This window comes from Urocampus carinirostris, chromosome 7 (genome assembly GCF_059441175.1).
Source record: "Urocampus carinirostris isolate Australia breed hairy pipefish chromosome 7, RoL_Ucar_1.0, whole genome shotgun sequence".
NCBI lineage: Eukaryota > Metazoa > Chordata > Actinopteri > Syngnathiformes > Syngnathidae > Urocampus > Urocampus carinirostris.
This window is the reverse complement of record NC_142355.1, coordinates 36297959-36325224: the sequence shown is the minus strand read 5'-3', so window position 1 is coordinate 36325224 and position 27266 is coordinate 36297959. Positions and strand designations below refer to the sequence as shown.

General features: G+C 40.9%; 2 protein-coding genes and 2 long non-coding RNA genes across 8 annotated transcripts; 3 read left to right on the top strand and 1 right to left on the bottom strand.

Moving 5' to 3' along the window:
- The first annotated feature begins 1250 nt into the window (after positions 1 to 1250).
- LOC148363184 (uncharacterized) lies at positions 1251 to 12261 on the top strand. 4 transcript variants are annotated; one of them, XM_088340770.1, is made up of 5 exons: positions 1251 to 1558; positions 6035 to 6177; positions 9567 to 9743; positions 9881 to 10039; positions 10748 to 12261. In XM_088340770.1, exons 2-5 carry the CDS (start codon positions 6066 to 6068, stop codon positions 11635 to 11637), a joined length of 1338 nt encoding a protein of 445 aa, XP_088196896.1. In that variant the 5' UTR covers positions 1251 to 1558; positions 6035 to 6065; the 3' UTR covers positions 11638 to 12261. The 4 variants fall into 4 exon arrangements, with proteins under 4 accessions (XP_088196896.1, XP_088196895.1, XP_088196894.1 ...); XM_088340769.1 differs by having other exon boundaries at positions 1251 to 1638; XM_088340768.1 differs by having other exon boundaries at positions 1258 to 1570; positions 10748 to 12259.
- Positions 12262 to 13093: 832 nt separating this feature from the next.
- Positions 13094 to 21483, top strand: LOC148363183 (uncharacterized). 2 transcript variants are annotated; one of them, XM_088340767.1, is made up of 3 exons: positions 13094 to 13347; positions 17145 to 17287; positions 18323 to 21483. In XM_088340767.1, exons 2-3 carry the CDS (start codon positions 17176 to 17178, stop codon positions 19552 to 19554), a joined length of 1344 nt encoding a protein of 447 aa, XP_088196893.1. In that variant the 5' UTR covers positions 13094 to 13347; positions 17145 to 17175; the 3' UTR covers positions 19555 to 21483. The 2 variants fall into 2 exon arrangements, with proteins under 2 accessions (XP_088196893.1, XP_088196892.1); XM_088340766.1 differs by having other exon boundaries at positions 13096 to 13368.
- Positions 21484 to 24017: 2534 nt separating this feature from the next.
- On the top strand, positions 24018 to 25203 carry LOC148363182 (uncharacterized). The gene is made up of 2 exons (XR_015850965.1): positions 24018 to 24409; positions 24828 to 25203. It is a non-coding gene; the product is annotated as an uncharacterized LOC148363182 (long non-coding RNA).
- LOC148363181 (uncharacterized) lies at positions 25194 to 26601 on the bottom strand. Its single transcript, XR_015850964.1, has 2 exons — positions 26482 to 26601; positions 25194 to 25738 (listed from the first exon to the last, which is right to left on the bottom strand). It is a non-coding gene; the product is annotated as an uncharacterized LOC148363181 (long non-coding RNA).
- Positions 26602 to 27266: the final 665 nt, after the last annotated feature.

Genomic DNA, 27266 nt, shown 5'->3' with positions numbered 1-27266 from the left:
TCTATAACAGCACCCGATAGTTGTCAACAGAGGAAATATCGTTGTGATATAGGCTTCGGACTGACTCCAAACGTCCTTTTTTGGTCATTCCTCCAGTGGACAAGTGAGAAGATTTATTATACAGTTTCAGATTCTAGCAAAACAATTTTCAGAAACTATTCAAAACAAGTTCAGAGTGACCTGGTGTCTTTATTAAACTGAGATGCCCTCCTAACTCTTGACAATCTGGTTTTAATTAAAACTTCTCTCGCTTAACTGATTTTGAACATGAGCCTAAACTTGAGGTCGGAGTGACCAGATATATTATTGTGTTCAGCTTCCTTTTCTGGACACTTGCTGTAACTGTAGGTTAATGCCGGTCCTAAATGCCAGATAGATAGATACTTTATTCATCCGCATAGGGAAATTCACACTTCCAGAAGTATCCTTTTGTTGTTTATTAACAGGATGGCCTCGGGGTGCTGTGTTGTAGTTTAGCAACAGCGGAGTGGATGACGTCACACGCTTGGCCAAAAGTTCGAAGTCCCTGCAGCAGATGGAAATCTTTGTGCCCAGGGTTACACCACCTCGTGTTCACGTAGATGGCGAGTCCACCTCCTCTCTGCTTCCCGCAGGCTTTTGTGTCTCTCTCTGTCCTAACAGCACGGAAGCCGGGTAACTCCACGTTAGCGTCCGGGATGCCAGACGTGAGCCACATTTCCGTAAAACACAGCAAACTGCACTCCCTGTACGCTTAGAGTTTTTGACCAGCACAGCCAGTTCGTCTGTCTTATTTGGTAGAGAGCTCACATTTACCATGATTACGGACGGTACCGAAAGCTTATAACGCCGCTAGCCGCTTAGCCTTCACCTTAGCTCCGATTCTGCAGCCACGATAGCCCCCCCTATCACTCCGGCACGAGAATTTTTCAGTGCAATGTGTTGATTCATCGAATAAACGCATTTTTGTGCGTTAAAACCCATAACGATAGGATAGAAAGTAATCCAAAGTGTAGTTGTCAAACGGGATGAAAAACACAGAAGATAGAAGCAGACAATTAAAACAATAAATCACAAAAAGAGTGAAATAACACGAAGCTGCTGGAAAGGCACATATATATATATATATATATATATATATATATATAATGATGTTGATACTAAGACAAAATAAAAATCTAAATGATCTTTTTTCCATTCTGAAAAATGATTTTTAATGTTGGTAGCTCTGGCTTTGAACGCGATGATCTCAGTCATTGCATTAAATTGTAATGCCGAATGGATGATGTTGTGATGGGTTCGCGTTTAAATAGGCGATGTCGCAGAGGAATTTGGGTTACTAATTTACAAACAGATTTGCGTGAGGTTAAAAAACTAAGGTAAACATTGGTTTTGTATTCTTGTTTATTTTGTTTTTTTTTTTCATTTCGTGGCCCTGGTCACTGTGGGAATTTTATAAAATTTCGCAAAAACCCGCTGTGGTGAGAAACCTTTTGTGATCTTGTTTTAGATCGGAACGTTTTTCAAGACGGATATCCGGTTTGTTACTACTCTCCAGTTGCCAGCTCGGCAATTCTTGGTAACATTTTCCGTGAGTTAACCGTTTTATGTCTTTATTTTTGTTCCCAATTTGTTAGATAGATTAAAACATGACTAAAGGTTTGTTTTTTCGATCTTTGTTTTTTTCGTCATACTCGTCAAGTTCACTGTTTGGATTGATTACGTATTTAGACAACAAAGTACTGTTGTTGTTTTTAACGTGTTCTACTGGTATTATTTTTATATTTGACATTCATAAACGTGTCAATGGTTAGAAAATGTATTGTTTACCGTTTATGAAATCACGGTTCACGGATCCCTGAACCGCATGGGTCGTCGTTAGCCCAATAAGGACCCAATTCTGGACAGCTTTCTCTACTGTTGGCGGTTCCAGGCCTGTTTTGGGGTCGTGGCAAAGTTGGCACCAGTCCATTTCTTAATGTTGTCTGCTCAGTTCATTTCGTTTTTCCTCTACTTCTACTCCTGCCCCTTTGATCTTTGCCTTGGAGAATGATCTTGGTCGGTCCTGATGACGTGACGTGACCATACTACTGAAGTTTCCGTCTCGCACAGTTGATGACAGTCCTTGGTAGGGTCCAATGTGCCCTCTGTTGGTGATGCACACAGTTCCGTTTGTCACATGGGCCTAAGTAGCTGGTGCCTTGAATTTCCTGTAGCATTGCATTGCCATGGCCAGGATTTTCTTTTCGAGTTTGCTGTGAGAGGAAGATGGAAGTCACCAGCGCTTGCATGAGTCCAGTGTTCTCGTTTGCCCGCGTCCCTGCGTCCTAGACGCATTATCTTTGCTTGGGACGCATAGTGTCAAATCAACGTGCGTCCCCAGGACGCAACTTTTTCGACACCAAATTGTCATTATCATTTTTTAACATAGATTTACTGCACTCCAAACTTTTCGTGAGGCAGATCCGCTATTTTCGTTTTGGTCTCGCGGTTCGAGTTTTCGTCTGCACGCCGATCTCCAGTTCGAGTTGCGTAGTGAAAGTCCGTTTCTCTTTAGAGAACCGGCTTTTTCGGCTCAACTCATTAAAGAGAGCTGGCTCTCAAACGGCTCACTTGCTTTGATGCATTACTGTACATATGTTACGAATTATTATGTTGTATAAAGAAGTTAAGAAAAAAGGAAGTACGTAAGGAGAAAATGAAAAGACAGGTTTGTGGTGATCCCTTTTAATCTGTATATTAGCAACAATAATTTAATGCAGAAAATGAATTAATAATTTGAATAAGAAAATGTATTACTTATTCTACTTAATTATATTTGCTTGTATTTTTTCCTTCTACAGTGAACGTCCAAGCGACTTCATTTTTTTTTATATATAATAAACCTCATTCATGTCGAGCAACTCAGTGTCTCGCAACAAAAATTTCATTAACAATATATATGATATAAGCCGGGCAGCACGGCAGCGCAGTGGTTAGCGCTTGTGCGGCACAGTTCATGTCATGGGAACCTGTCGTGGGTTCAAATCCAGCTCCAGACTTCCTGTGCGGAGTTTGTACGTTCTCCCCGTGCTTGCGTGGGTTTCCTCCGGGCACTCCGGTTTCCTCCCACATTCCAAAAACATGCATTTCAGGTGAATTGGCTGGTCCAAATTGTCCCTAGGTATGAATGAGCGAATGAGTTATCTGTCCCTGTGTGCCATGCGATTGGCTGGCAACCAGTTCAGGGTGTCCCCGGCCCACTGCCTGGAGATGGCTGGGATGGGCTCCAGCCCCCCCGCGACCCTAATGAGGATAAGCGGTACGGCTAATGAGATGAGATGATATAAGCCAAGGAAACACGTGTACAATATAACATGTTCAACTACATAAATAAACATGTTTGAAAAAAAAAATATTTTTTGTATTTTGTAAGGGAAATACGACAGTTTGTAAGGGCATGGAGAACACTAAATTTTGGGGACCCATAAATCTCTGTTGGGGCCCATAGATTTTTGAGCATGCGAGTCCCCGGGACCCATCACTTCAGAGGTAAAATTAACACTCATTGAGTGTGATCTTTGATTTCACTGCTATGTTCTTGTGCCTCCAGATATGTTTAAGTCTTAGTTTAGGTTTAAGTGTAGCTGTGGTTTGAGCTATCATGGCCATAATTTCTGGTTCTGACCCCTCTTTTGATATGACAGCTCCAAGATATTTATAATTGGTGACAAGTTCTAGTTCTCTGTGGTTGATGGTGATGTTTGTGGTGATACTTTGGGGATTGTTGGTCATTATTTTAGTTTTTTTTTTCTGGTATAATTTTCATCCCATACTCGGTTGATGCTTTTTCAAGGCGATTGACAGTGAGTTCCAGTTCATCTCCTGCCAATCTGGCAATATAATCAGCAAAGTGGAGATTCATGATGTTGGGTACCCCAATACTGAATGTACCTTCATGCTGCTCCAGAGCTTTGGACATGATTCTATCCATTAAAATGTTGCATAAAATTGGAGAGAGAATGCAGCCTTGCCTCACACCGGCTGAGGTTCGAAACCATGCTCCATGTTGATCAGTACCACACTTTTGGCATTGGCATACAGTTGTTCAATGGTCTGAAGTAGTTGGTGGCTCATGTACTTCTGCATGCTGGCCCGTAAAGCAGTATACCTACACCCTACCAAAACCCTTCTTGAAATCCACAAAAATTTGATAGAGGTTTCTCTGGTGTTGTTGAAACTTCTCCATACCTCTGCTTATTTATTGTCAATTATAATGTGGAGACTTCAGACAATGTAGACTGGCCTTTTAATCAAACAAAACCTCATCTCATTAGCTGCACCACTTATACTCAGTAGGGTCGCGGGGGTGCTGGAGCCCATCTCAGCAATCATCGGGCAGTGGGCAGGGGACACCCTGAACTCGTTGCCAGCCAATCGCAGGGCACACAGGGACAGACAACTCGCTCGCCCATTCACACCTTGGGACAATTTGGACTGGCCAATACACCTGAAATGAATGTCTTTGGAATGTGGGAGGAAAACCGGAGTGCCCGGCTGAAACCCACGCGAGCACGGGGAGAACATACAAACTCCGCACAGTAAGTCCGGTAGCTGGATTGAACCCACACAGGAGGTTCCCAAGACCTTAGAACTGTGTCGCACACGCGCTAACCACTGCCCCGCCGTGCTGCCCATCAAACAAAATGATTCAATCAAATGAAGAGAAACGGTATTCCCTCAATCTTTGCAGTTAATCTGTTCTAAGAAAATATTCGCAATGTTGGAACTATATAGAGCAAGGGTCTCAACATTTTGCCGTGGGAGCCAGGTTGCCCCCAAATACCTGAGTATCTTGCGGACTAATTCTGAAACTAACTCCCTCGTGATGGGTCATAGTGATTGTCTAGGGAATTTTATTTTATTTTATTGCAGCCTCAGTCTGCCCAAGAACGTGCATATCTTAGACAAACTCAAAAAAACTTTTTTTTTTTTATATCCTTTGGGGCGCTCGGGTAGGCGTTCAGTTTTATTTGAAACAGACCTTTTTTGCACTTACCATTTTAATGCTACACTAACAAAAAACAAAATATGATTACAAGCATAAAGTCACTCTCCACCCCTTCCCTCTTTCTTGCTTCTTAATGTGTTGCGAGTCTCGGAACAACAATGCTCAAAGTAAAATAGAAGCTGATAAATAAACTATCTGACCTCAGTTGGGTATTGTTAACACATACTTAATAGTTAATATTTACTCTCAACTTTTTAAGGATGCCTCAAACATCACACCTCACCTTTAACTAGGATTGGCAGCCCCTGATATAGGGTATACAAGACAACAGTACCGTGGTTAACAGAAGGAATCAATTTACTAGTGTGCACTACTACGAATGTGCAGTTTACCTTATCCAGGATAATTTTTAAGCCGCGAACGCGAAGCACTGTTGTACTTATGGTTTGGAGATGAATGATGCATGCAAACTTTGGTTTCCTGGTCAAATAAAGTCTGTTGCTTGATTTTTCCTGGAGGTTTCCGTTTTATCTTCTTCCCCCATGGCAAGAATGCCACAGGTGTATCCATATTATTATTTTATTTTTATTAATTTCTAAATGAAACGGTAAAAATGTGTAATATTGCACAAAACTGTGAACACGCATACCTTGTGAATTATATTGCTGCGAGATGTTGTTGCACTTCTTTTCAAGAGACTATCGGGACGATTCACCATTCTTTTTCATTGCATAGCCAATTATTATAACTTAAGCCAGTTTACTAAGCGCTACATTGTAATTCTTTTTTTTTCTGGCTATTTTTCCTTGTAGTTTTTTTAAACATATTTTTTTCTTTTCAAAGTATTAATTACGTTTTACCCTGGAGTGCCATGTTTTAGCAACGCTGATATAATTGACAATAAAGACTATTCTTTTCATTTCAATTGTATGTACACTAGTCTTAAGTCCACACTTGTTTGCATTTTTATATCGTAGACGCTACAGTTCTTACCATTAATATATGCTGAATGGCAAAGTTATTTCAATCAATAACTAGTATACATATTTACACATTACTTGGCAGAAATCAAGCGTGATCTTCAAACCTAAGCAATATGTGCATGAGGTCCAAAGAGGGGCTTTGGAGAGAGCCAGAGGAGATGGAGCCAGAACGTGTTACCTCGGACGCCATTCCTGGGCAGCATCGAGCTGTGTTGAACAGAGCAGGTTGGTCACTGTAGTTCCCCTGGACATCTTTGACTTGCTGTGTTTTTGTTTGTTTGTTTTTTTTTCTCCAGAAGTCCACCGTTCCATATCTGTGTTGTATAAAAATAATTCAAAGTAACAATGGTCTCAAAATGTCTTGGATTCATATTGAATAATTTAATTGTAATAGCAATGGTCTTGTAATGTTTTTGTTTTTTAATGTTTTAATAGGAATTAAAAGTCGAATTGTCTCTATTGTCATTGAGAGCAACATAGTGAGCATTATTTACAATGTGGCACTCCAGGGGAGTGTTGCACAAAACCAAAACAAGGGATTTATCAAAAACGCTGATCTTTTACTTCCATATCATCGGCATCAATGTCCGTTCGTTGAAGTTTCTCTTCATCCTCGAACTATTACTAGCGAATGCAAGTTGGTCCATTACCGTGGAAACCACCAATAAAAACCCAAAAAACTACTTCCATGTCACATCTTCATAAAGTCCCAGACTGGCAAACTTACCTCGAGATGATGTCATTACCGACAATAGAGTACCGTATTTTCCGCACTATAGGGCGCACCGGGTTATAGGGCGCACCCCCAAAAAAATTGTTTTGGGTCCTATATCTTCCATAGATAAGGCGCACCGGATTATAAGGCGCTACAATGGGAATGTAGACAAAACAGTCAGATGATTCAGTCAAACTGATTACCCCCTTAACATTCCCAAAGCTTGCAAAGAAGCAAATACGTGTCGTAGACACGTGCGGATGCGGTGTCCGTACGATGTCACTCAAATGCATCGTTTCAAATATCATTCCGAAGGTTAAAGTCTTGGGATTCAAGAAATAACAACCTATCCTTAGTTTCTATTTTCTTTTTCGCTCGCAACTTTACTGTGCATATGACAATAAACACTTGGAATTGAGTTTAATTCACTCAACTCATCACAGCAACATCAAGATCGTTCTAAAACAAGATACCGGGAAAATATAAAGCCGCATAGCTCACCTAAGCTCTCATGTTCAATAATGATACGCAATCATGGTCTTCTTACAACCGTCAGTGTAGTAAATCCAGGAGAGTAAAATGTTTACAAATACAGACTAATGAAACATGTTTCTTCATGGCGTAGTTTAGCAAGCTTGCTATTCAGTCATCTTTTTCGGCCAATCGAAGGGTTTGTTTTTGCCCTCTAGCGTATCCGAGGCTCCAAAAAACTTCAGCCAATAGCAAACGATTTAACGGATGATTGACACATCTTTTTAGGCCAATTGCAGGTTTTGTTTAGGCCCTCTAGCCAATCCGAGGCTCCGAATAACTTCAGCCAATAGCAAACGATTTAAATGATGATTGACACATCTTTTTCGGCCAATTGCAGGGTTTGTTTTGGCGCTCTAGCCAATCCGAGGCTCCGAATAACTTCAGCCAATAGCGATCGATTCAAATGATGATTGACACATTGGTTAGCCAATGAAACGCCGGTATATAAATCCCAGCACACACCGCGAACTACTCCACGTTCGGGGGAAAATCGAGTCGGCGGCTGTTGCGTAAGTTGCGAGACCTTGCGATTTAATATTGAGCCATATATAAGGCGCACTGTATTATAAGGCACATGGTCAGCTTTTGAAAAAAAAATTAAGACTTTTAGGTGCGCCTTATAGTGCGGAAAATACGGTATTTGACTGTAACCAATAACAACAACAGATCTACAGATTAAAATAGATACGGAATTGTAGTTGAAGAAATGGTCTTTATTGTCAATATACAAAAGACTACGATATTTGAGGGCTTCTCAGAAGAAAGCAATTTTGTTAGAGGCTGTCTAGCTGCACGCTAGCATTCTCTAACCACAACTTCAGCCAGGTCTCAGTGATGATTGAACTACATTAGTCACAAATGTAGCAGTTTCCCTTGAGTTTTAGCTCCAGGTTATCCGTTTCAGGGGTAATGGATCTGGTGTTGGTGACTTGGCAGGAGTGGCTGAAGAGAGTTGTTAGCCTAGCTGTAGCACTAGGTCGGACTTGTAGCCTAGGGATTGGGTTTTTCCCGACGTTGCTACATTCGATTCTCAGATGTGATTACAATCCACGGAGCACCCGCTGGTGATTACTATTTCTTTGCGCTCTTCTGACATTCCCCAGTCTGATTTAATTAATCGTTTTTGTTTTTTTTCCAATGTTACGAGAAGCTAAAAGCAGGCGTTTGCTTTCCAGTTTGTTTTGCTTCGTTGTTGAGTTGTGAGCCTGGCCACTCTGGCTGTTTGACGGACATTATACAGCATAGGCTGCTCTATGCTGTCAGTCGTGCAGACGCAGTCACGCCCACCAAACAGACATACGATTTTTCCCTCGTGTTAGCTGTGTGCTCTCAGTCTGAACAAAATAAACGATACGTTGATGTCAATGACGATAAAGACAATTCAATTCAAAATTCACAAAGCAGTGAACCAGCAATAACCGAAGTGCGGAGTAGCAAGAGATTATTTCGGAGAAGAACGTCTTTGGGCATCGCCCCAAAACACATGCAGGGTATATGGGGGAAAGGGAGAAACCATTTCTTTCGTTACAAGAGTTGACACAGCGTTTCTTATTTGTCTCTCTGAGACATCAGCTTTTATCCCCTCTGTTCAGAAATTTCACGTGTCCTCTTTCGATTCTCCAAAATTACATGATTTCCCTGAAGGTAGTTGGAGAAGACGTCTTGACCCAGCCTACTTTCTGTCCATTTCGCAACCCCAGATGTTCTCCCTCAAGCCGCAGTGTTTTTTCCTCTGACGACACTTGTTTTTCTCAAACCCTCAGCGAGCTCCATCGGCAGCCCGAAGCTGACCCACGTTTGAGCTGACCCACGTTTATTTATCGACAACAATTTCTGAACAGTGCTCCTATTTTACGCGACGCAGCCCTCATTGGCGTTTTCTTTCCACGCATCTTCAATGGTCACATGGACCAAAAACACGTGATGTAAATCACTCGGAGCTGAAAACAGCCAAAGGCATCAAGGCCAAATTCCCCACCCGTTTGGACCCAGGTGTGTTCCAGGGTTAAAATCTAAGAAGAGATGTGAAAAGGTTTTTTTTTATGACTGTTTAAACCTCCAGCTTTACATCTACATTTTAGTTTTAGATACTCACTGCACCCTGCCATTAAGTGCTAAACGCAGCACTGGGACAAGCTAGATGTGCAATATCGTCATCGTAGTACTAAGATGGCGGCTGAACATGTTTGCCTCTGCTAAGAGCGTCTCAAATTGTGTAAAATTTCTAAACTCCAAAGCATGTTTACGATATTGTACATGTTTTTTTGTTTATTATTTGAATCAATTGTTTTCAACCCCATCTGTTCCAAAACAAAATAAAAAAAAGGTTTGATCGTACAAACCATGTGTGTTTTGTGTCCCACAGAAGTCAACAAAAAATACCTCCTTCCTTGGCGGCGGGAGACAGAGTTGCCTGTTGTTAAAATGGAGGAGGAGCCTGTTGATGTGAAAGAAGAGAAATATTTAACAGCATCGCCCATGACTTTGAGCAGCGGAGATGATGAAGAATCCCTATACTGGCTTGTCCGCCGGCCCACTCGGGGTACGACCTGCCAATGTGTCACCAACTGGCCTTAACTGGTTCACACTGGATAAAGTGCGAGAGTGCTTATAGATAGGAAGGCCGCCAAGCATCACTATGATGTTTAGAAACTCAAATGTTTGTTTCATGCCCCGCAGATGTCAAAAAATATCTTCACTCTGGGCGGCAGGGGTCAGAGTTGCCTGTTGTTAAAAAGGAGGAGGAGGACTGGCAGCCTTTTGAAGTGAAAGACGAAAAACCTAACGCGGAGTTGCCCGTGACTGGGGCTCCTTTGAGCAGCGTAGATCAAGGTCGGTGTAAGTAAAATAATGGTACTATCCCCTGATATCCACTTAAAAACATTTCTCTTCACTGCACTTACAGATTTTTATTTGTACTATATATGTTCATGTTTGTCCCTGAACACATTCTTTTCATTTACCATTTATTCCATTTCTGCTATTTTTTCCCCATTTTTTTCATTTTATCATCTTTTTAAAAAAATGTATATTTTACAAAACCAAATGTGTGTGACGTGGATGGATGGTGTTATGAGTGCACTGCAGGAAAGAGGTCTAAATCTAGTGGAAGCTACAGCTCTTCTTGGTGAGGGAATGAGTGGAGAGGTGTTGTGAAAGGATAGTGGGATATTTGGACGCGTTCTAATGGATGGGCGGGGCACCGTATGATGCGGCAGGGGTAAACCAGTGAAAGCTGTCGGGCCCTGCTTTTGAACAGAAGAGTGTGTTGTGTCACCCTGATCCGAGTGACATGGCCGCTTTCTTGTGTCCCGTTTCATCTGGAGGGACGAAAGCATGACCGACTTGGGTGCTGTGGGGCTTGTTTGGGTGTTTGGGCATTTGGGATGGCCATGGTCCAAAAATCTTTGTGTGTGTTTTTTGGTATTTTTTTCCCCCTTCTTCTTTTCCTTGTTTTTGTATATGTGTTTGTCTTGCTGTCGGTCACCCCTCTTGAGTGATATGGCCAAGATAGATAGATAGAAATGTGTGGTTTGTGCCTTGCAGATGTCAACAAATATTTTCCTCCTGGGCGGCTGGAGCCAGAGTTGCCTGTTGTTAAAAACGAGGAGGAGGAGGAGTTGCAGCCTTTTGACGTGAAAGAGGAAAAACAGTTCACAGAATTGTCCGGGACTTTTAGCAGCATAGATGAGGAAGAGGAGAAATGGAAAGAGCCGGTGAGCTGCGGCTCCAGTCGGCCCGTAACGACTGACTCTGACGACAAGTCAGGCTCTGCAAGAGCTGATGCCGACCAACAGTCTGAAGGCGATGCTGCGAGTCACGCTGACGACGAAAGCAGAAAGTGCTCTCTGTGTAGCCAAACGTTTTCAACAAAGTTTTACTTGAAATTGCACATGATGATCCACACGGCTGAGATGCCTTTTAGCTGCTCTATTTGTGGTCAAAAATTTGCTCATCGTGGAATGTTATACAAACACAGAAAAACGCATACTGATGAAAAACCTTATGGTTGCTCGGTTTGTGGTAAAAAATTTGCTGAAGGCGGGAACTTAAAAAAACACACAAGAACCCACACCGGTGTAAAACCTTTTGTCTGCTTAATTTGTGGTCAAATGTTTTCTCTTCGTTTTAACCTAAAAAAACACACAAGGACCCACACTGGTGAGAAACCTTTTGTATGCTCTATTTGCGGTCACAAATATGCTCAACTGGGGAACTTAAAAGAACACACAAGAACCCACACCGGTGAAAAACCTTTTGGTTGCTCAATTTGTGGTCAAAAATACGCTCACCGAGGGAACTTAAAAAAACACGCAAGAACCCACAGTGGTGAGAAACCTTTTGGTTGTGCAGTTTGTGGTAAAAAAATCTCAGGTCAGGCTAAAACTCAGAGACACAAGTGTGCCGGTGAGAATAGAGGTGGTAACTGCGCTTGATTACAGGAATAAATTGCCCTGCCATTTATTTTGAGTAATATAGAACAGCTTTTAAGCATCCAAACAAAAATATAATTGTCTTTATCCTTCAGATGGGTTGAAATTATATTTATTGTTATTTTTCATCCTACTCGTGATCAGAATGGGACTTTGTGTGTAAAAGAATAAAAGCTTGTTTACTTGACTAAACTTCTGTCACTATAAGACGACCAATGTCTTTCTGATAGAGCTTTATGTTCCTGCTGGGAGCCTTCACTTGGAAAATGCTAATCTACTAGTGATTCCTAGAACCAAGAAGAAATCTGCAGGCTCAAGAGCCATCTCCATTCCGGTCTATGTGCTGTGGAGTGCTTTCCTCCTTGCGATCGATATGCAACCTCAGTGAAATTGTTTAATACTTAAGACACTCATTTTCTACACTTTGTTTGAGGTTGATCTTGTTCTTTTTTTTTTTACTGCCCTTGAAGAGAAACACAAGAAACAGCCTTCAAACAGGTTTTAGATTAGAGGATGTTGTGGTGGTCTGTGCTGCCCTTTATGACTGTTTGTATTTAAGGGCTATGCAAAAAACATGAATTTTCCTTTGTTAGAAAAACGATAATTTTGCAAACAACAGATGGAGCTGTCAGAAAGAATAAAACAATCACGACTACTGACACCCTTAAATTATTTGCTTTTCTTGTTATTCTGAACCACAACTTAAAAAATGGACACCATACTAGAGTTGACTATTTTGCTTATTTTAAAACCCCATTGAAGCACGGCGGCCCAGTGGTTAGCGCGTGTGCGGCACAGTTCTGAGGTCATGAGATCGAACCTCCTGTGTGGATTTTTCATGTTCTTCCTGTGTTTGCGTGGGTGTCCTCCCACATTCCAAAAACATGCATGTCAGGTTAATTGGCCGGTTCAAATTGTCCCTAGGTGTGGATGAGCGAGCGAAATGTCTGTCCCTGTGTGCCCTGCGACTGGCTGGCATGTAGTTCAGGGTGTCCCCTGCCCACTGCCCGGAGATGGGATGGGCTCCAGCAGCACAGCGACCCTACTGAGGATAATCGGTGCAGATAATGGATGGATGGATAAAACCCCAATGTGTAATATTTTACAGCTTGATGACCTTGTTGTCTAATGCTGCTACGCCGTGCTCTGTAGCACTGGTTTTCATTCGCAAGAATCCAGACAAAAACGGCGGCAACGACTAGATATGGATTTCACCGTGTAAAAATGAAAAATTTACAAATTTCTCAACCTATGATTTTTTTTAGGAGGCACTAAAAAAACTACACTGTACCTTTAACTAATTGCGTTTTTTTGCCCCCTTGTGCTACCCATGTGATTAGTGCAAGAATGAGTTGTATTTTTGAGATTGACAGCAATCTATTCCCAAATGTCTTGATATATAATATACTAAAGCTAATAAATGTCAACAGGAACCCTTGTAAGGGACCTGTTCCTTCAGTGCGTTTTATTGGTTGAGACACTTCCGCCTCGAGCAGGAGGATGAATGTCGAGTGCAATAATGGTTCACGCAGCTTAATTTCAGTGCATTTCTTTCTTTGATGAGCACAGTAAATTTGGCCTTGATTTATTGTTTATTATTATTTTTCTATGGTACACAGTTTAGCTCTAAGCAGTTCTGAATTTACTTTTAGGTCGCAAAATTTCTGGACGGGTGTTGTTTGATTCTGTCCCTGTCGTCGCGGTGCCAGCAAGGTAAAACTTGCTCTAAACTATGTAAGTAAAGGCATTCATTTTAGTCCCTAGTTTCTGTGTTTTATTTTAAGGGTGACTAACGGTTTTTTGTGTCAATATCTGTGGTTGCTGTTTAATTTTCTTCATTCATGGCCCATTTTGATGTGTAGACTTGAGACAACATTCACTTGCCGCTTATTGATTCAGTCTTTCAACAAAAACAATAACTATACAAACAAAAAAACACGACTTTCTCATTTTCTTTTTCGGTTAATCTGGCACCTAAGAAACACGAAGTGTTGTTTAGCTATGACAACTCGCGAAGCCGGTTGGGAATAAACACACCACGGAATGTGGCATAACTGGCGCTAACGCCAGGCTAGCCGTCCAAGCAACACACGGTAGGCAGCCAGCCAGCGCCAACCGGGAGCAAGCAAAACAAGAAAGCCCTCGGCAGCACCGATCCTAAAGGGGAGAAAGCCGTGAAAAATAATACCAACAGCGACACATGCTGGGGGAAAAACACAAAGGAAAGGCCACAATCGCCTACCTCCAGGCAGAAATGAGCAGTATGCATTCGCTGTAGACTACAATGGCTGTCTATTTCTGAGCTGGCCTCAAATGTTGAAAGTGGTGTGTTCCTTCAAGGTTCACTATCCAGGGTTTCATTCATAAGGGCTTTTTACTGGCCTTTGATGCAATAATGCAGTTGAATATAATATCGACCAGTAGAAGCAATATAAATTAACTTTCTCTCTCCACATATAAAGGCATATAATTTTACAACACACTGTTTATTGATTTATGTTAACGAAAACAATTGTCTCAAATGCAGTAGGGCATCATTTTTAGTCTTTTGGACACATTTTCTCCAGCCTTTGAGAACACATGTTCCAGCAGAACTGATAATGCAGGAAAAGCCAGGAATTATCTTGTATGTGTAAATGTAGGAGCATAAGGCCAATTATATAACAAATGACTGAATTGGTGGGAGTAAAGCTGACAGTATTTTTCTGCAAACAATTCTTCAGTTTTGGTAATATGTTCGAGAGCGCAAAGCACAGTTCGATTTAAAGGATTGAGACGTGTGGTACAAGCAAAATCTGGCCGACTTGATTAAAAAGCTTACCAATTTTCAGGTTTACCAATCTATATAATTTGTAATTCCACAGTTGTATTTATCCATATATGGTAGAACCCACATTTGTATCCATCCAGCTATAGTGTAAGTACACAGTCTTTTTCATTAAAGTCTTCTTCCGGAGTCTTACTGGTAAGGACGCTTCTCAAACTTGCTCCAGACTTGCTCCTTCTTTACTTCCTTGTGCTATCACTTTGGATTTTTATTTGTCCTTTTTTTGCTGCTGCTGTTTTTACTGCTGCTTTTTTTGTTTTCTCTTCTTTCCAACCAGCTCAACAACTAAAAACAGAAAATGTCAAAGCAAGTAACGCCAACGACATGGGCTTGTTGAAATCAGCTATGGAAAGATTGAGAGAATTACTAGATGAATCAAGATAAACAGGGAGGGAAATAAAAGAAGAATTTCAAAAGATCGACCACAAAATGGAGAAAATGCTGAACAAAATGATGGAAACAAAATAGGAACTGAGAGCGGAAAGAAATTACGCAAATGTAGAGACTTGATGGGACTTAAGAAAAATGTGGTGAGATCGGAATTATATAACATAAGTGAAATTAATATTTTCAAAATTTCACATTCAACCTCACTTGTGCCTAACTGTTCCAAGGACTTACTCGAGTTCTGTCTAACAGGTTAGTTTCATTATAAACACGAACAAAAGCTCTATGTAGAAAAAAATTGGGGCAAGTGTAAAGGAGCTTTTTTTTGTTATTGGTCTGTTAGAGAGTAAGAGGGGGAAATGGGGAAAAAAAATCCGACATTGTAGAATACTGTATTTATCGTGATTTAAACAATGTGATAATTTTCTAACTGATTAACAAATGATTGTTATAATGAGATAAGATATCACAATTTGTCTATATGATTGATGGAAGAAGTGTCCAATGTTATTTTGGGGACCTTTGGCTTCAAACTGTGATCCCTTTTTTCTTTTCTGGTGATTTGTTCATTTTGTGATGTGATGTTTTTTGCAACATTGATTGAAAAGAAAAACATGAACTAGCCAAATCATGTTTATTTGTGACACCCTTAATCACAAAGAGTCTCAAGAGGCTGCACAGATCAAAGACTATTGCAAACTATCAATACAGACTATTATGACACCATCCCCTCACCTCAAACCTACATGAGGGCAAATAATACACATATTATCAACATACAATATAGATTATTTATATGCTATAGGGTAGAAGTGTGTTTTAAGCTTAGATTTAAACATTTCCACTGAGGTTGCAGTTCGAATCTCAGGGAGAAGAGCATTCCACAGCACCGGGGCCCGGATGGAGAACGCTCTCGAACCTACGGATCTCTTCTTGGCTCTTGGGATCACGAGTAGACCAGTGTTTTCAGAGCGAAGGCTCCGGACCGGAACTTAGGGGGAAATTAAATCTGAAAGATATGAGGGAGCAAGTCCATGCATGATTTTGTATAATACCAACAGAACTTTAAAATCACATCTTAAGCTAACAGGGAGCCAATGCAGGTTAGCTAAAATCAGGTTAGTGTGATCAAACTTACTTGTCTTAGTTAAAAGCTTCGCTGCAGCATTTTGTACTGAAGGCTCTTGATTTTGGACTTCGGGAGACCGGAGAGTAGTGCATTACAGTAATCGAGACGGGAAGTAACAAACACGTGAATTATAATCTCTGCAACTGACTGAGACAGCATAGGGCAGGGGTCGGGAACCTTTTTGACTCAAAGAGCCATAAAAGCAAAAAATATTAATTTTATTTTGGGAAAGAGCCACACCATATATTATGAGACAAATTTACTAAATTGCTAAACCCGCGCCCCAGACAAAAGCTTAGTCTTCAGCACATTTATTTTTGATGATTTGATAAAAATGATGAAAAGAGAATAATGCCAGAGCCCCTGTCCCAAAATCAACAAACATACCACTTTAAACTTGTCTCTTTCTTGTAATTACTCAAGATCGGTTAAACTCCTTTTGACCCTTTTTTTCATACATATTGGTTTCAAAACCAGATGCAAGCAGTTATTGTGTAAAAACGTCACAACATTCTGCAAATAGGGAGCCTGATGAGCTCACTTTTGGCGCAGACGGCGTAGGGCGAGAGATGGGAGGGAGTGCTTGCACTTTTTGCATAGCTCCACCCATCCCTCCCACTTACCCAATCAAATGACTAAGTTCTCTTCCGGTGTTTTGGCGTATTTACAGTTCTGTGGATTCATCATAAGGTATCTGAACACTGAACACAGATTATATAGTGAACTTTTATATAAAGGATTCTTTAGCGTTGTACAGCCAAAACGAGTTTTTTTCCCCCTTTTTTTGTGTGACACCTTGACTGTAAATTGTAGTGAAAAACGTGCCCTATATATACTGCGAAGTAATACCATGTTATTTAGCTTTGGTTTTGCTTTGCGTGTACCTGAATAAGATAGACTACTCAAGTTTTGAACAAGATGGAGAAATTTTGCATGCAATCAAATTTGTCTCTGAGCCACAGATACTCATAGAAAGAGCCATATATGGCCCTGGCATAGGGCATATTTTAGCAATGTTGCGAAGATGGAAGAAAGCCATTCTAGTACTATTCTTCACGTGTGTTTGAAAGGACAGATCGGGGTCAAACTACTATTTATAGCGGATGCCAAGGCTGTATCAATTCTTATATCTTGATGTAGTATTTATTCATATATTTGACTTGGCAGAAATCAAGCGTGATCTTCAAACCTGAGCAAAATGTGCACAAGGTTAAAAGAGGAGCTACAGGGAGAACCAGAGGACACAAAGCCAGAACCTGGACGCTTGGACGCCATTCGCATGCAGCATCAAGTTGTGTTGACCATGGCAGGTTGGTCACTGTGGAACCTGGAACATCCTTGACTTCTTGTTTCCTGCTCCAGAAGTCCCCCACACTGTACATGTTCAGTACTAAAATTCTATTAAAAATAACTGTCAAGGGTCCTACAGTAACTTTAATGCAATGTCATTTTGGTCTGAATAAGACAAGATATCAAAGGCCTTGCAATAACATGGATTATTTTTATGAATAGGAATTAGGATTGTCTTTATTGTCATTGATTATGGTGTACAGTAGTGACGAAGGTTTACAAAATGAGGTTTGGCACTCCAGGATATGCATGTAAACATACTTTAAAGAAAAAAACAAGATAAAAAATATATTGTATACTTGCCTAAGTTGAATGTCAGTCTAACAATAGAGGATGGGGAGTAGTCCTCGATGTGCTGGAACACAAGCCTCTCAAAGCCCTTCATGACCACATTACAGTTCCAGACGAAGATGTTCGTAGCGATTCGTAACTCTCAACCATCCATTATGTGAGCAATGGATCTGGTGTTTTTCAAGAAGTTGCTTGAGAATGCTCGTCCGTCCGTTAGCCCCTTGAGCTTAGCATCCATGCCCGACAGACAGCCTTGTTTCTGCTTCCGCTCCCTCTTAGTCGCTTTGTGATTGGGCCGGCCACCCACGGAGATCCCAGGGCTTTCTGAATGTGTTCAAAAGTGCTTATAGATAGGAACCGCAAAGCAAGGACACTTTATAGCGACCTAGCCTATTTTTTTTTAATATTTGATGCTTAATCTAACATTTTTACACCAACAATGGTCAATGAATTGTACATTTTGGGGCTTGGAGTAGATTAAAGAAAAAGATATCAGCCGCATATTGCCACTTTCTACTCACTGCTTTTATAGAACCACTTTTAATCTGTAAATTATCAAGTTTTTCCCCGAAGACATTTTTTTTAATTTTTCATATTTTCCACCTCTGCTATTCGTTTTTCCCATTTCTTGCATTTCATCATCTTACCAAAGGACAACAATACAGATCGATTTCACAGAACCAAATGTGTTTTGTGCCACTCAGATGTCGAAAAATATCTTCCCGCTGAGGGTCAGGAGCCAGAGTGGCATGCCCTTAAAGAGGAGGGGGAGGAGTGGCGGCCTGTTGAGGTGAAAGAGGAGAAAGATTTTACAGAGTTGCCTGTGACTGGGGCTCCTTTGAGCAGCGGTGATGAAGAAGAGGACAAATGTAAAGAGATGGTGAGCTGCAGCTCCAGTCGGCCCGTGACCACTGATGTTGATGACAAGTCACGCTCTGCACAAACCAATGGCGACCAAAAGTCGGAAGGTGATGCCGCAAGTCACGTTGACGATAAAGGCAGTATGTGCTCATTGTGTGGCAAAAAGTTTACAACAAAGTATTACCTGAAATTGCACATGATGATCCACACGGGTGAGAAGCCTTTTGCCTGCTCCGTTTGTGGTCAAAAATTTGCTCTCCGTGGGAACTTAATAAGACACACGAGAATGCACAGTGATGAGAAACCTTATGTTTGCTCATTCTGTGGCAAAAAGTTTTCTCACAGTGGGAACTTGAAAAAACACACAATAACCCACACTGGTGAGAAACGTTTTATTTGCTCTGTTTGTGGTCAAAGATTTACTCGGATAGAGAATTTGAAACAACACACAAGAACCCACACTGGTGAGAAAACAAATTCTTGCGCTATTTGTGGTCAAACATTTACTCAGCGTGTGCACTTAGAACAACACACAAGAATTCACACTGGTGAGAAACCTTTTGTTTGCTCAATTTGTGGTCAACAGTTTGCTCAGCGTGTGCACTTAAAAAAACATACAAGAACCCACAGTGGTGAAAAACCTTTTGGTTGCTCAATTTGTGGGCAAAAATTTGCTCAGAGTGTGCACTTAAAAAAACACACAAGAACTCACACTGGGGAGAAACCTTTTGCCTGTCCAATTTGTAGTAAGAAATTTGCTGATCGTGGGACCTTAAAAATACACGCAAGAACCCACACTGGTGAAAAACCTTTTGTCTGTTCAATTTGTGGTCAAAAGTTCACTCATAATTCTAACTTAAATAGACACATAAGAACCCACAGTAGTCAAAAGCCGTTTGCCTGTTCTGTTTGTGGTCAACGATTCTCTCAAAGTTGGAACTTAAATAGACACATAAAAACCCACAGTGGTCAGAAGCCTCTTGCCTGCTCAGTTTGCAATCAAACATTCTCAGGTCAGGCTGAAGCTCAGCGACACAAGTGTTATAGTGAGAATAGAGTTGATCACTCTACTTGATGCATTTTCGTTATTTTGCCTTAACATTAAACACATCACATTTACATCAGAAAAAAATGATTAGTCTACTCATATTATTACACTTGTATGCTTTGGGGTTACAGATTGTCTTTGAGAAATACAGTTGATCCATTTCAAGCTTAGTGCAACACCAATTATCAGAAGATTGCATTTATATTTACATAATTTTGAATTAAAAATCTTAGAGCTAGTGTCTTGGTGCGTTTCACCTGGCATTATTTATATTGACACTAGGAAACCGAAATGATTGGCATTCATTCATGCCAAAAACTTCCACTTACAGGACTGCTTTGTATGTCTGAGGTTACTTATGCAAATGTAGTTGTGGTACGATGAGTGTGCTTACAAGTACAGTGGTGCCTCGAACGCCTCCAAGCCTGACCAGATAAATTTTCTTTCGCTTTCAACTGAATTTTTGTTTGTGTTCCTCGAGCCGAGAGAGTAACCTTAGCTTAGTGTTCCTTTCAGATCTCGACTCTTTTGAACTTCTCTCGCTATTTATCATCTGAAAAATAAAAGTGGGGGTACGAGCATAGAGGGGAATAAAAAGTGGTTAAATTTACTTTGTTTTTAACGCCAGTCGTTGCTGTTTTGAAATGTTGAAGAAAAGAACTGTCAGGACCAGAAGGGAGACAGGACCCACTTGCGTTACGTTTCTCTAAGTTTTATTGGAAGAAAGGAAAGGGTTGCACCCATGATCCGGTGATCGCTGGGCGCGCGAAGCAGGTTGCTTTGAAAGCGAAAGTGGGATTTTCGTGGCGAGCGATGGCGGTGTGGGGAACAGAAAAACGTGTCAGTAGCCGGGACAGGAGAGCAAAAACGTGGTCGGGATCGGAAACGAGTCGAAAGCCAGGAGAGGAGAGGCGACGTGGTCAGGATCAAAAAACGAGTCGAAGCCGGGAAACGGACAGGAGCAAAAACAGGTGGGAGTCATGGTCGAAAAATGCTTGCCTACAGTAAACTGAGGTTCGCAGATGGACTCACAACAGGTGACAGACGTGGGTTTAAATAGTGACAGAGAGCCAATCACAGTCCAAGGCAGTTGGCGCCAAATGAGCGGGCACAGGTGCTTGACATCAAGATCATGACAAGAACTGATATACGTGATAATATAAGTATTGTTCCACTTGTTTGTTGTTGGTGTCCAGTAGAGTTAAGATGACGCAAACACAAGGGGAAATTGAAAACTGACAGAGGTGTTAAACAGTATAAGTAGCTAAATTTAACAAGACGTTTACTTTAATATTTCTAGAATATGACAGAGTTCAGAATGATAGACATACGTTATTAAAGAATTTGTTCCTTAGCAATTATTTAAATGCTATGAAACTAGTCTTTTTGAATGGAAATGCTGGCCAAAATTTACATTACGAAGGGCCGAAAAAAGATCTCATCACATCACTCTAAAAGTATTATTCTCAATAATTTTATATGAGTATCTACATGTGTAGGGTCTAAATTGCTAATTCAATAAAACAATTATTTTTAAATTGAAGTAGACTTTATTTGGGCCAGAACGGATTAGTAAGTTAACCATTGTTTCTAATGGGAAAAAAAATTCAGACCTCAACCTCCAACATGGAACTACTTAGGATTGAATGCTGAGGCACCACTGTACTTTTAAAATAAATAAATGTCAAGGTTTTTTTGGTATTTACCATGTATTATTACTGTTATCTGCTCTATTTTTTCCGCATATACATGATACCGCGAGAAGGGCATGTAATTATCTGTAAACTCATTTACTAGTATTAAAATGAGCTTTTAGGGAAACCACTTATTCAGGGTGGACCATATGACGTGTTATGATCATGTTAAAGTGTTTGAAACTTAGTCAATAAAATGCTTGTAGAGGCAGCAAATCACTGCAAGAATTTAGGTCTGTATTGCCTTTCAAGCTTGAGTGTCTGTCATCTTGTCCATTTTTTTGTTTGACTATTTTTATTTAGGCACAGAACAAACACAACATCAGCAAATGAATAATGAAATGATAAAATTAAATATTTGCGCACAATGCATGTCTTTGTTGTCGATGAACAAGGACGGAGGAAAAAAGCCCGATGTTCGACCTTTGCCTACGCTCTGTACGATCCGTGTTAAATGCATCGTTTTAATGCTCCAACTTAGCTTGCCAGAGCTACCAAATATCACTTTTTTTTTACCTCGCCAGTCAATAGCAAAATGCGAAGTATGCATTTTCTATGAAAACCATGCAAAAAGGGGGGGAAAACTCGAGCAATGCTTGGATATTTATTGTGCATTATCGCTTTTTCCTGGACTCTTGCGGTAACTGAAGGTTCATGGCGGTCCTAAATGCTACTACGAAAAAAATGTCAAAATCTGGAAATTCTCTATCTGTTCTAATGATTTTCAGTGTTTTGCAATTTCTGGATTAGTAAGCACTTGAATCAAATCCAACGTTGTTGCATCAAATTGTAGTGTTTTGTCCATCTACCTTGGTCATATACCTCAAGAGGGGTGACCGACAGCAAGACAAACACGTATACAAAAACAAGGAAAAGAAAAAAGTAGCAACAAACACAAAAAAATTGACCATGGCCAACCCAAATGCCCAAACAAGTTAAGCACCTCTGCACCGAAGTTGGTCATGCTTCGTCCCTCCAGATGAAACGGGACACAAGAAAGCAGCCACGTCACTCGGATAAGGGTAACACAACACACTCTTCTGTTCAACAGCAAGTCCCGACAGCTTTCGCTGGTTTACCCCTGCCGCATCATACAGGTGCCCTGCCCATCCCTTAGAACGTGTCCAACATCCCACAATCCTTTCACAACACCTCTCCACTCATCCCTATCACCACCATGAGCTCTAGCTTCAACTATATTTAGACCTCTTTCCTGCAGTGAACTCATAACACCATCCATCCATGTCAGTCCCGGCCATCTTCTTGGTCGCCTTCCATTTACCTCTGCTCTGTAGATCCTCTTCAACATTCACTCCTCATCCATCCTCTCCATGTGTCCAAACCAACCGAGTTCTCTCTTATCCACACACTTGCTCAGTTCCACTACCACTCCAGTTCTGTCTCTCACAATTTAATTTCTCAATCTATCCAATCTTGTCACTTCTAACATACTCCTCAAACACTTCATCTCAAAAATATTAAATTTCCTTCAGAAATCTGCGTTCAGGCTCCAAGTCTCAAATCTCTGTTCAAATTGTAATGTTACAATGCCTTATGTTTAAGTGTATTTACATTCTAAACTTTATAGCTTTGATGGTATCATAATTCGGGAGGCATCAAATTTTTGGCACTGAATATTTTTCTGCCAAAAACAAGAAAAAGTGTGTTTTCAGTTTCGACATGAAGAGTAAATTGAAGGGCAGCACGGCGGCGCAGTGGTTAGCGCTTGTGCGGCACAGTTCATGTCGTGGGTTCAAATCCAGCTCCAGACTTTCTGTGCGGAGTTTGTATGTTCTCCCCGTGCTTGCGTGGGTTTCCTCCGGGCACTCCGGTTTCCTCCCACATTCCAAAGACATGCATTTCAGGTGAATTGGCCGGTCCAAATTGTCCCTAGGTTTGAATGAGCGAATGAGTTGTCTGTCCCTGTGTGCCCTGCGATTGGCTGGCAACCAGTTCAGGGTGTCCCCTGCCCACTGCCCAATGATTGCTGAGATGGGCTCCAGCCCCCGTGACCCTACTGAGGATAAGCGGTACGGCTAATGAGATGAGATGAGATGAGTAAATTGAATTGAAATCAGGCTTCCAGGGGTTCATGGATCAGGGTTTGTGTTAGCTTAGAAAATTACAATAAATTGTCTATTATTTTTCTTTACTTTTGGAATTAGTGACCCTCAGAGGTGTTAGATTATGTTGTCACTTTTGCATGTGTCTTTCAGCCATCCATCAATCCATTATCTTCACCGCTTATCCTCAGTAGGGTCACGGGGATGCTGGAGCCCATCCCATCCATCCTCGGACAGTGGGCAGGGGACACTCTGAACTGGTTGGCAGCCAGTTGCAGGGCACACAGGGACAAACAATTTGCCCGCTCATTCACACCTAGGGACAATTCGGACTGGTTTTTGGAATGGGAGGAAACCCACGCAAGCACAGGGAGAACATGCAAACCTCACAAAGGAGGTTCGATCTCATGACCTCAGAACTGTGCCGCACACGCGCTACCCACTCCGCCACTCCACCATATTCACTTAGTTGTTATTAATGCACACCATATTTATCCACATATTTTAATAAAGTATTGACTTGCTGAATGTATTCTCTTATCTGTACTTACTCACCATTCCTTTTATCATACAACCTTGAAGATTTAGCTGTGTACAGTTACTTCTTCTTTTTGCCTTGTCATGTGAGTTCTCAGTGTGTTAGTGCTGCGTGTTTCATTTTTGCAAATCCACAACCCTCGCTTACAAAAACAGTAATCTCCCATTCGTTGATACCTTTTGGGGGGAAGAGCACTCCTGGGCCCAATCCCAATTCTCTCACTCGGCCCTGAGAACCCTCCAGTGAGGACCCTCGATAGAGGAGTGCCGTCCGCGAGTGGAGTGCAAAGTGGAGATGGTTTGGACAAGACTTGCAAGGTTCCACCCCTGTCCAGGAGATGGCGGTAATATTAATTGGCTGTAGACCTCAGTGACGCATTGGTCTACGTCACATGTAAACAACTCGAGTCTCAACCTGTAGTGTGTCAGTTGGAGAGTTCGTGCAACGTTAAAAATGCCCGCTACTGCTGTGTTATTACCGATTGCCTGAAAGCTCATCATCTTTTCCGTGTTTCCAATCAACGGAGGAGAAATGTGCTATACTGAAGACAGCTTCGGCGCTATGTAGTGCTGATTCATCTTTACAAGGTACGTACACTCATTAAAAAAAAATGACCCGTTCGGTCAAATACAGTAAGAGTTAACATACAATGCACGTTCACATAATACCCTATGTTTGTGTAGACATAAATGGCAGTCTACTTATTAGTTTCTTAATGCCATTTTATGACATATAGTAGGGGTCTTGAATCTGTGGCATGACGAAACGTAAACAAACACAAGAACAGTCCACCTGACCCTTTAGCTGACATAATATTGTCACCAAACTTCCCTGTACGACCCAAAAACCTTAGTTCATAAGGAATTTAATTCAAAAGAGTTGTCATTGAATATAAAAAGGTCATTTCAACATTTTTTCATGATGCTTACATCACAGTTAAAGCGGTCTTTTTCTTTTCTATGCCCACATTTATGTCTAAATTGTTTGTTATCTATTGTGTTCCAGAGTGGCTGTCCCATAAGCGTGGACAGGTTGGACAGGAATGTTCCCATCCTGTGCTTATGGTTGGATGTGGAGTCAGAACTCATTCAGGACTTAAGGTTGAGCAAGAAGGTTATGTGGGCCCTGCAGGAGCTGCTAAAGAGGGAACAGGGCCATGGCTGGAGGTCCTGATCTACGTGTACTGGCTGGTCCACGCTCTGTCCTACCGTGTGGTGTCACGGGTCTTCAGGGTTCCCAGGTCCACCGTACAAAGAATTGTCCACAGTTAATATGGAATAAATTGCCCAAAAGCCATATTTTAGGCTCTGGAAGTCAGACCCACATTTGCATTATGTGCTTTTCTGCATTACTATTCAATAAACATCTTCATTTTGAGTAACACCTTGGTGGTTTATTTCATAATGATGTGAGATACTGTGTGAGAACAGAAAACAACTACAAATCACTCCAGCTTAAATAATAGTTTACTTTCAGAAAAACAAACTCACATTGGGCCAAAATACATAATAGTAAATAAATAATGTGTCACAAATTTTAACAAAAATATACCAATACTTCCATAAAGCTGGAAACACAAACTGGAACTTCATTGAGTTCTTAAAAAAAAAAAAAAAAAAAAAATCCTTTTATAAAACAAAGGGAAACATTGCAGAGATGTCACTGTTCTGGAAATTTGTCCACGAGCTTCCCAAAAAGGACGGGAACCGCTCAGTTTTGGCCAGTTTCTTCGAGCCTTTTCCTCGCTCCGGCAGACTCCGCTTTCAAGAAGTCAAGGAGTGTATCGTGCTTCCTTTTTTTCTGGGTGATTTGGGGTTTGGCGCCGGATTAGAAGGTGCCAACGACGTGCCCGGTGGTGTGGATGGCGTGGTAGCTGTGATGGTGACCAGCTCTTCCACGGGACGTTCTACAGTGGCCTTTAGGTTGGGTGGAAAAAACAAGAATTACTTAATGCTGATGTATTGTACAAAACAACTGTGTATAGGATGCTCAACAAGTTGATATGAGACAGGAAATTATAGGATGTGTTCTGGATAATTATTTGATAGTGAATAGATACAAAAAAATGACATGTTATTCTTATGGCTGTAAGAGCTTTCTATTGGCCAGCATCACATATGCTTTAGAATTGTCTCCACATTTGGACAACATTTTGAGAAGGTAATTAGTTTACTTAATATGTGTTTACAGAGAAGGCAGTGGACTATGTGATAGTAATTTGTTTCAACTGTATTTCCACGTGAAATTCGTAGACATTACTCATAATGCATGATGAAAACTAATGCATTCTGATCTCACATGAAAGAATCATATTGTAAATAAAACACGACACCCGAAATTGTGTGCAGTAAACAAAGGCTTATGTCCAGAACGGTATTCTGACTATGCTCCAAGTAGATGTAAAAGCACGACTCGTTTAAGATAAAAACAGGGATGGGCTGAACCGTGATTTTCTGCACAGTTATCCTACTTTACAGTTTGTAGCGTGAAGATTTTTTTTGCCAGCTCCCGAGGTAGATTGGTGCACTTCGTAAAGTAGCGATTTTGCAATGTTCGTGTTTTAACGCGAAAATACGATTTTCTATTGCATTTACGTCTAACTAAGATATCTCAATACATTTTGTTGCAAATACATGCGTGGTTGTGGAAAACTACTTACATTTGTGCGGTTCCTTTTCGGGCATGTTTGTTGATATTGAGAATTCGCAAAGCCTTCTGGGTAGTCACTTCGCTGCCAAGTGAGGTCGAGAGCCCCCTCGGTCTTGAAGTGGTTACGACAGGGGTCGGGAACCTATGGCTCTTTTGATGACGGCATCTGGCTCTCTGAAAATTTCTGAACGAAACAAATTTTACTAATAATGTTACTTTAGCAAAATAAATAATAATAATAATAAAGTCAGAAAAAAACATGTCAAAAAAAAAAAATAAATACACACATTTTAATTTATATATATGTAACGGGTGTAATAATAACTTTTATTTTATTGAAATTCCTGCTAAAATATGTGTATAGTTTTTGGTAAATGTCCTGCAATGCTGAGTCCAACAGTGCCATCTGCTGGTATGGGGTGGGGTTTGGTTTTGGCTTCTAACATGTGACCAGGAGGCGGGGTTTTGTCAGTTTTACCAGAGTACTACAAAGGTAAGACATATCTTTTGGTGCTCCACAAAATAAGTTAATTTTAAACTTTATAACCCCAGCTGACAAATCTCTCACCATGCATAGTAATGTGATTGATATTGTCAAGCTGTTTAGGTTTATTTTCGTTTTGTTTCTGTTTTACTAAATATTAATTCCCCTTGTAGAGATCAAAGAGATCAGACCCAGCAGAAAAAGCTAATGTTGTGACTCATCCATTTGCAGGTAAATTGTACCCATTTTTATACTCATTATTGTTTTTATTCCTATTTTTCATATACATTAAAAAAAGGATGATGTTGGTT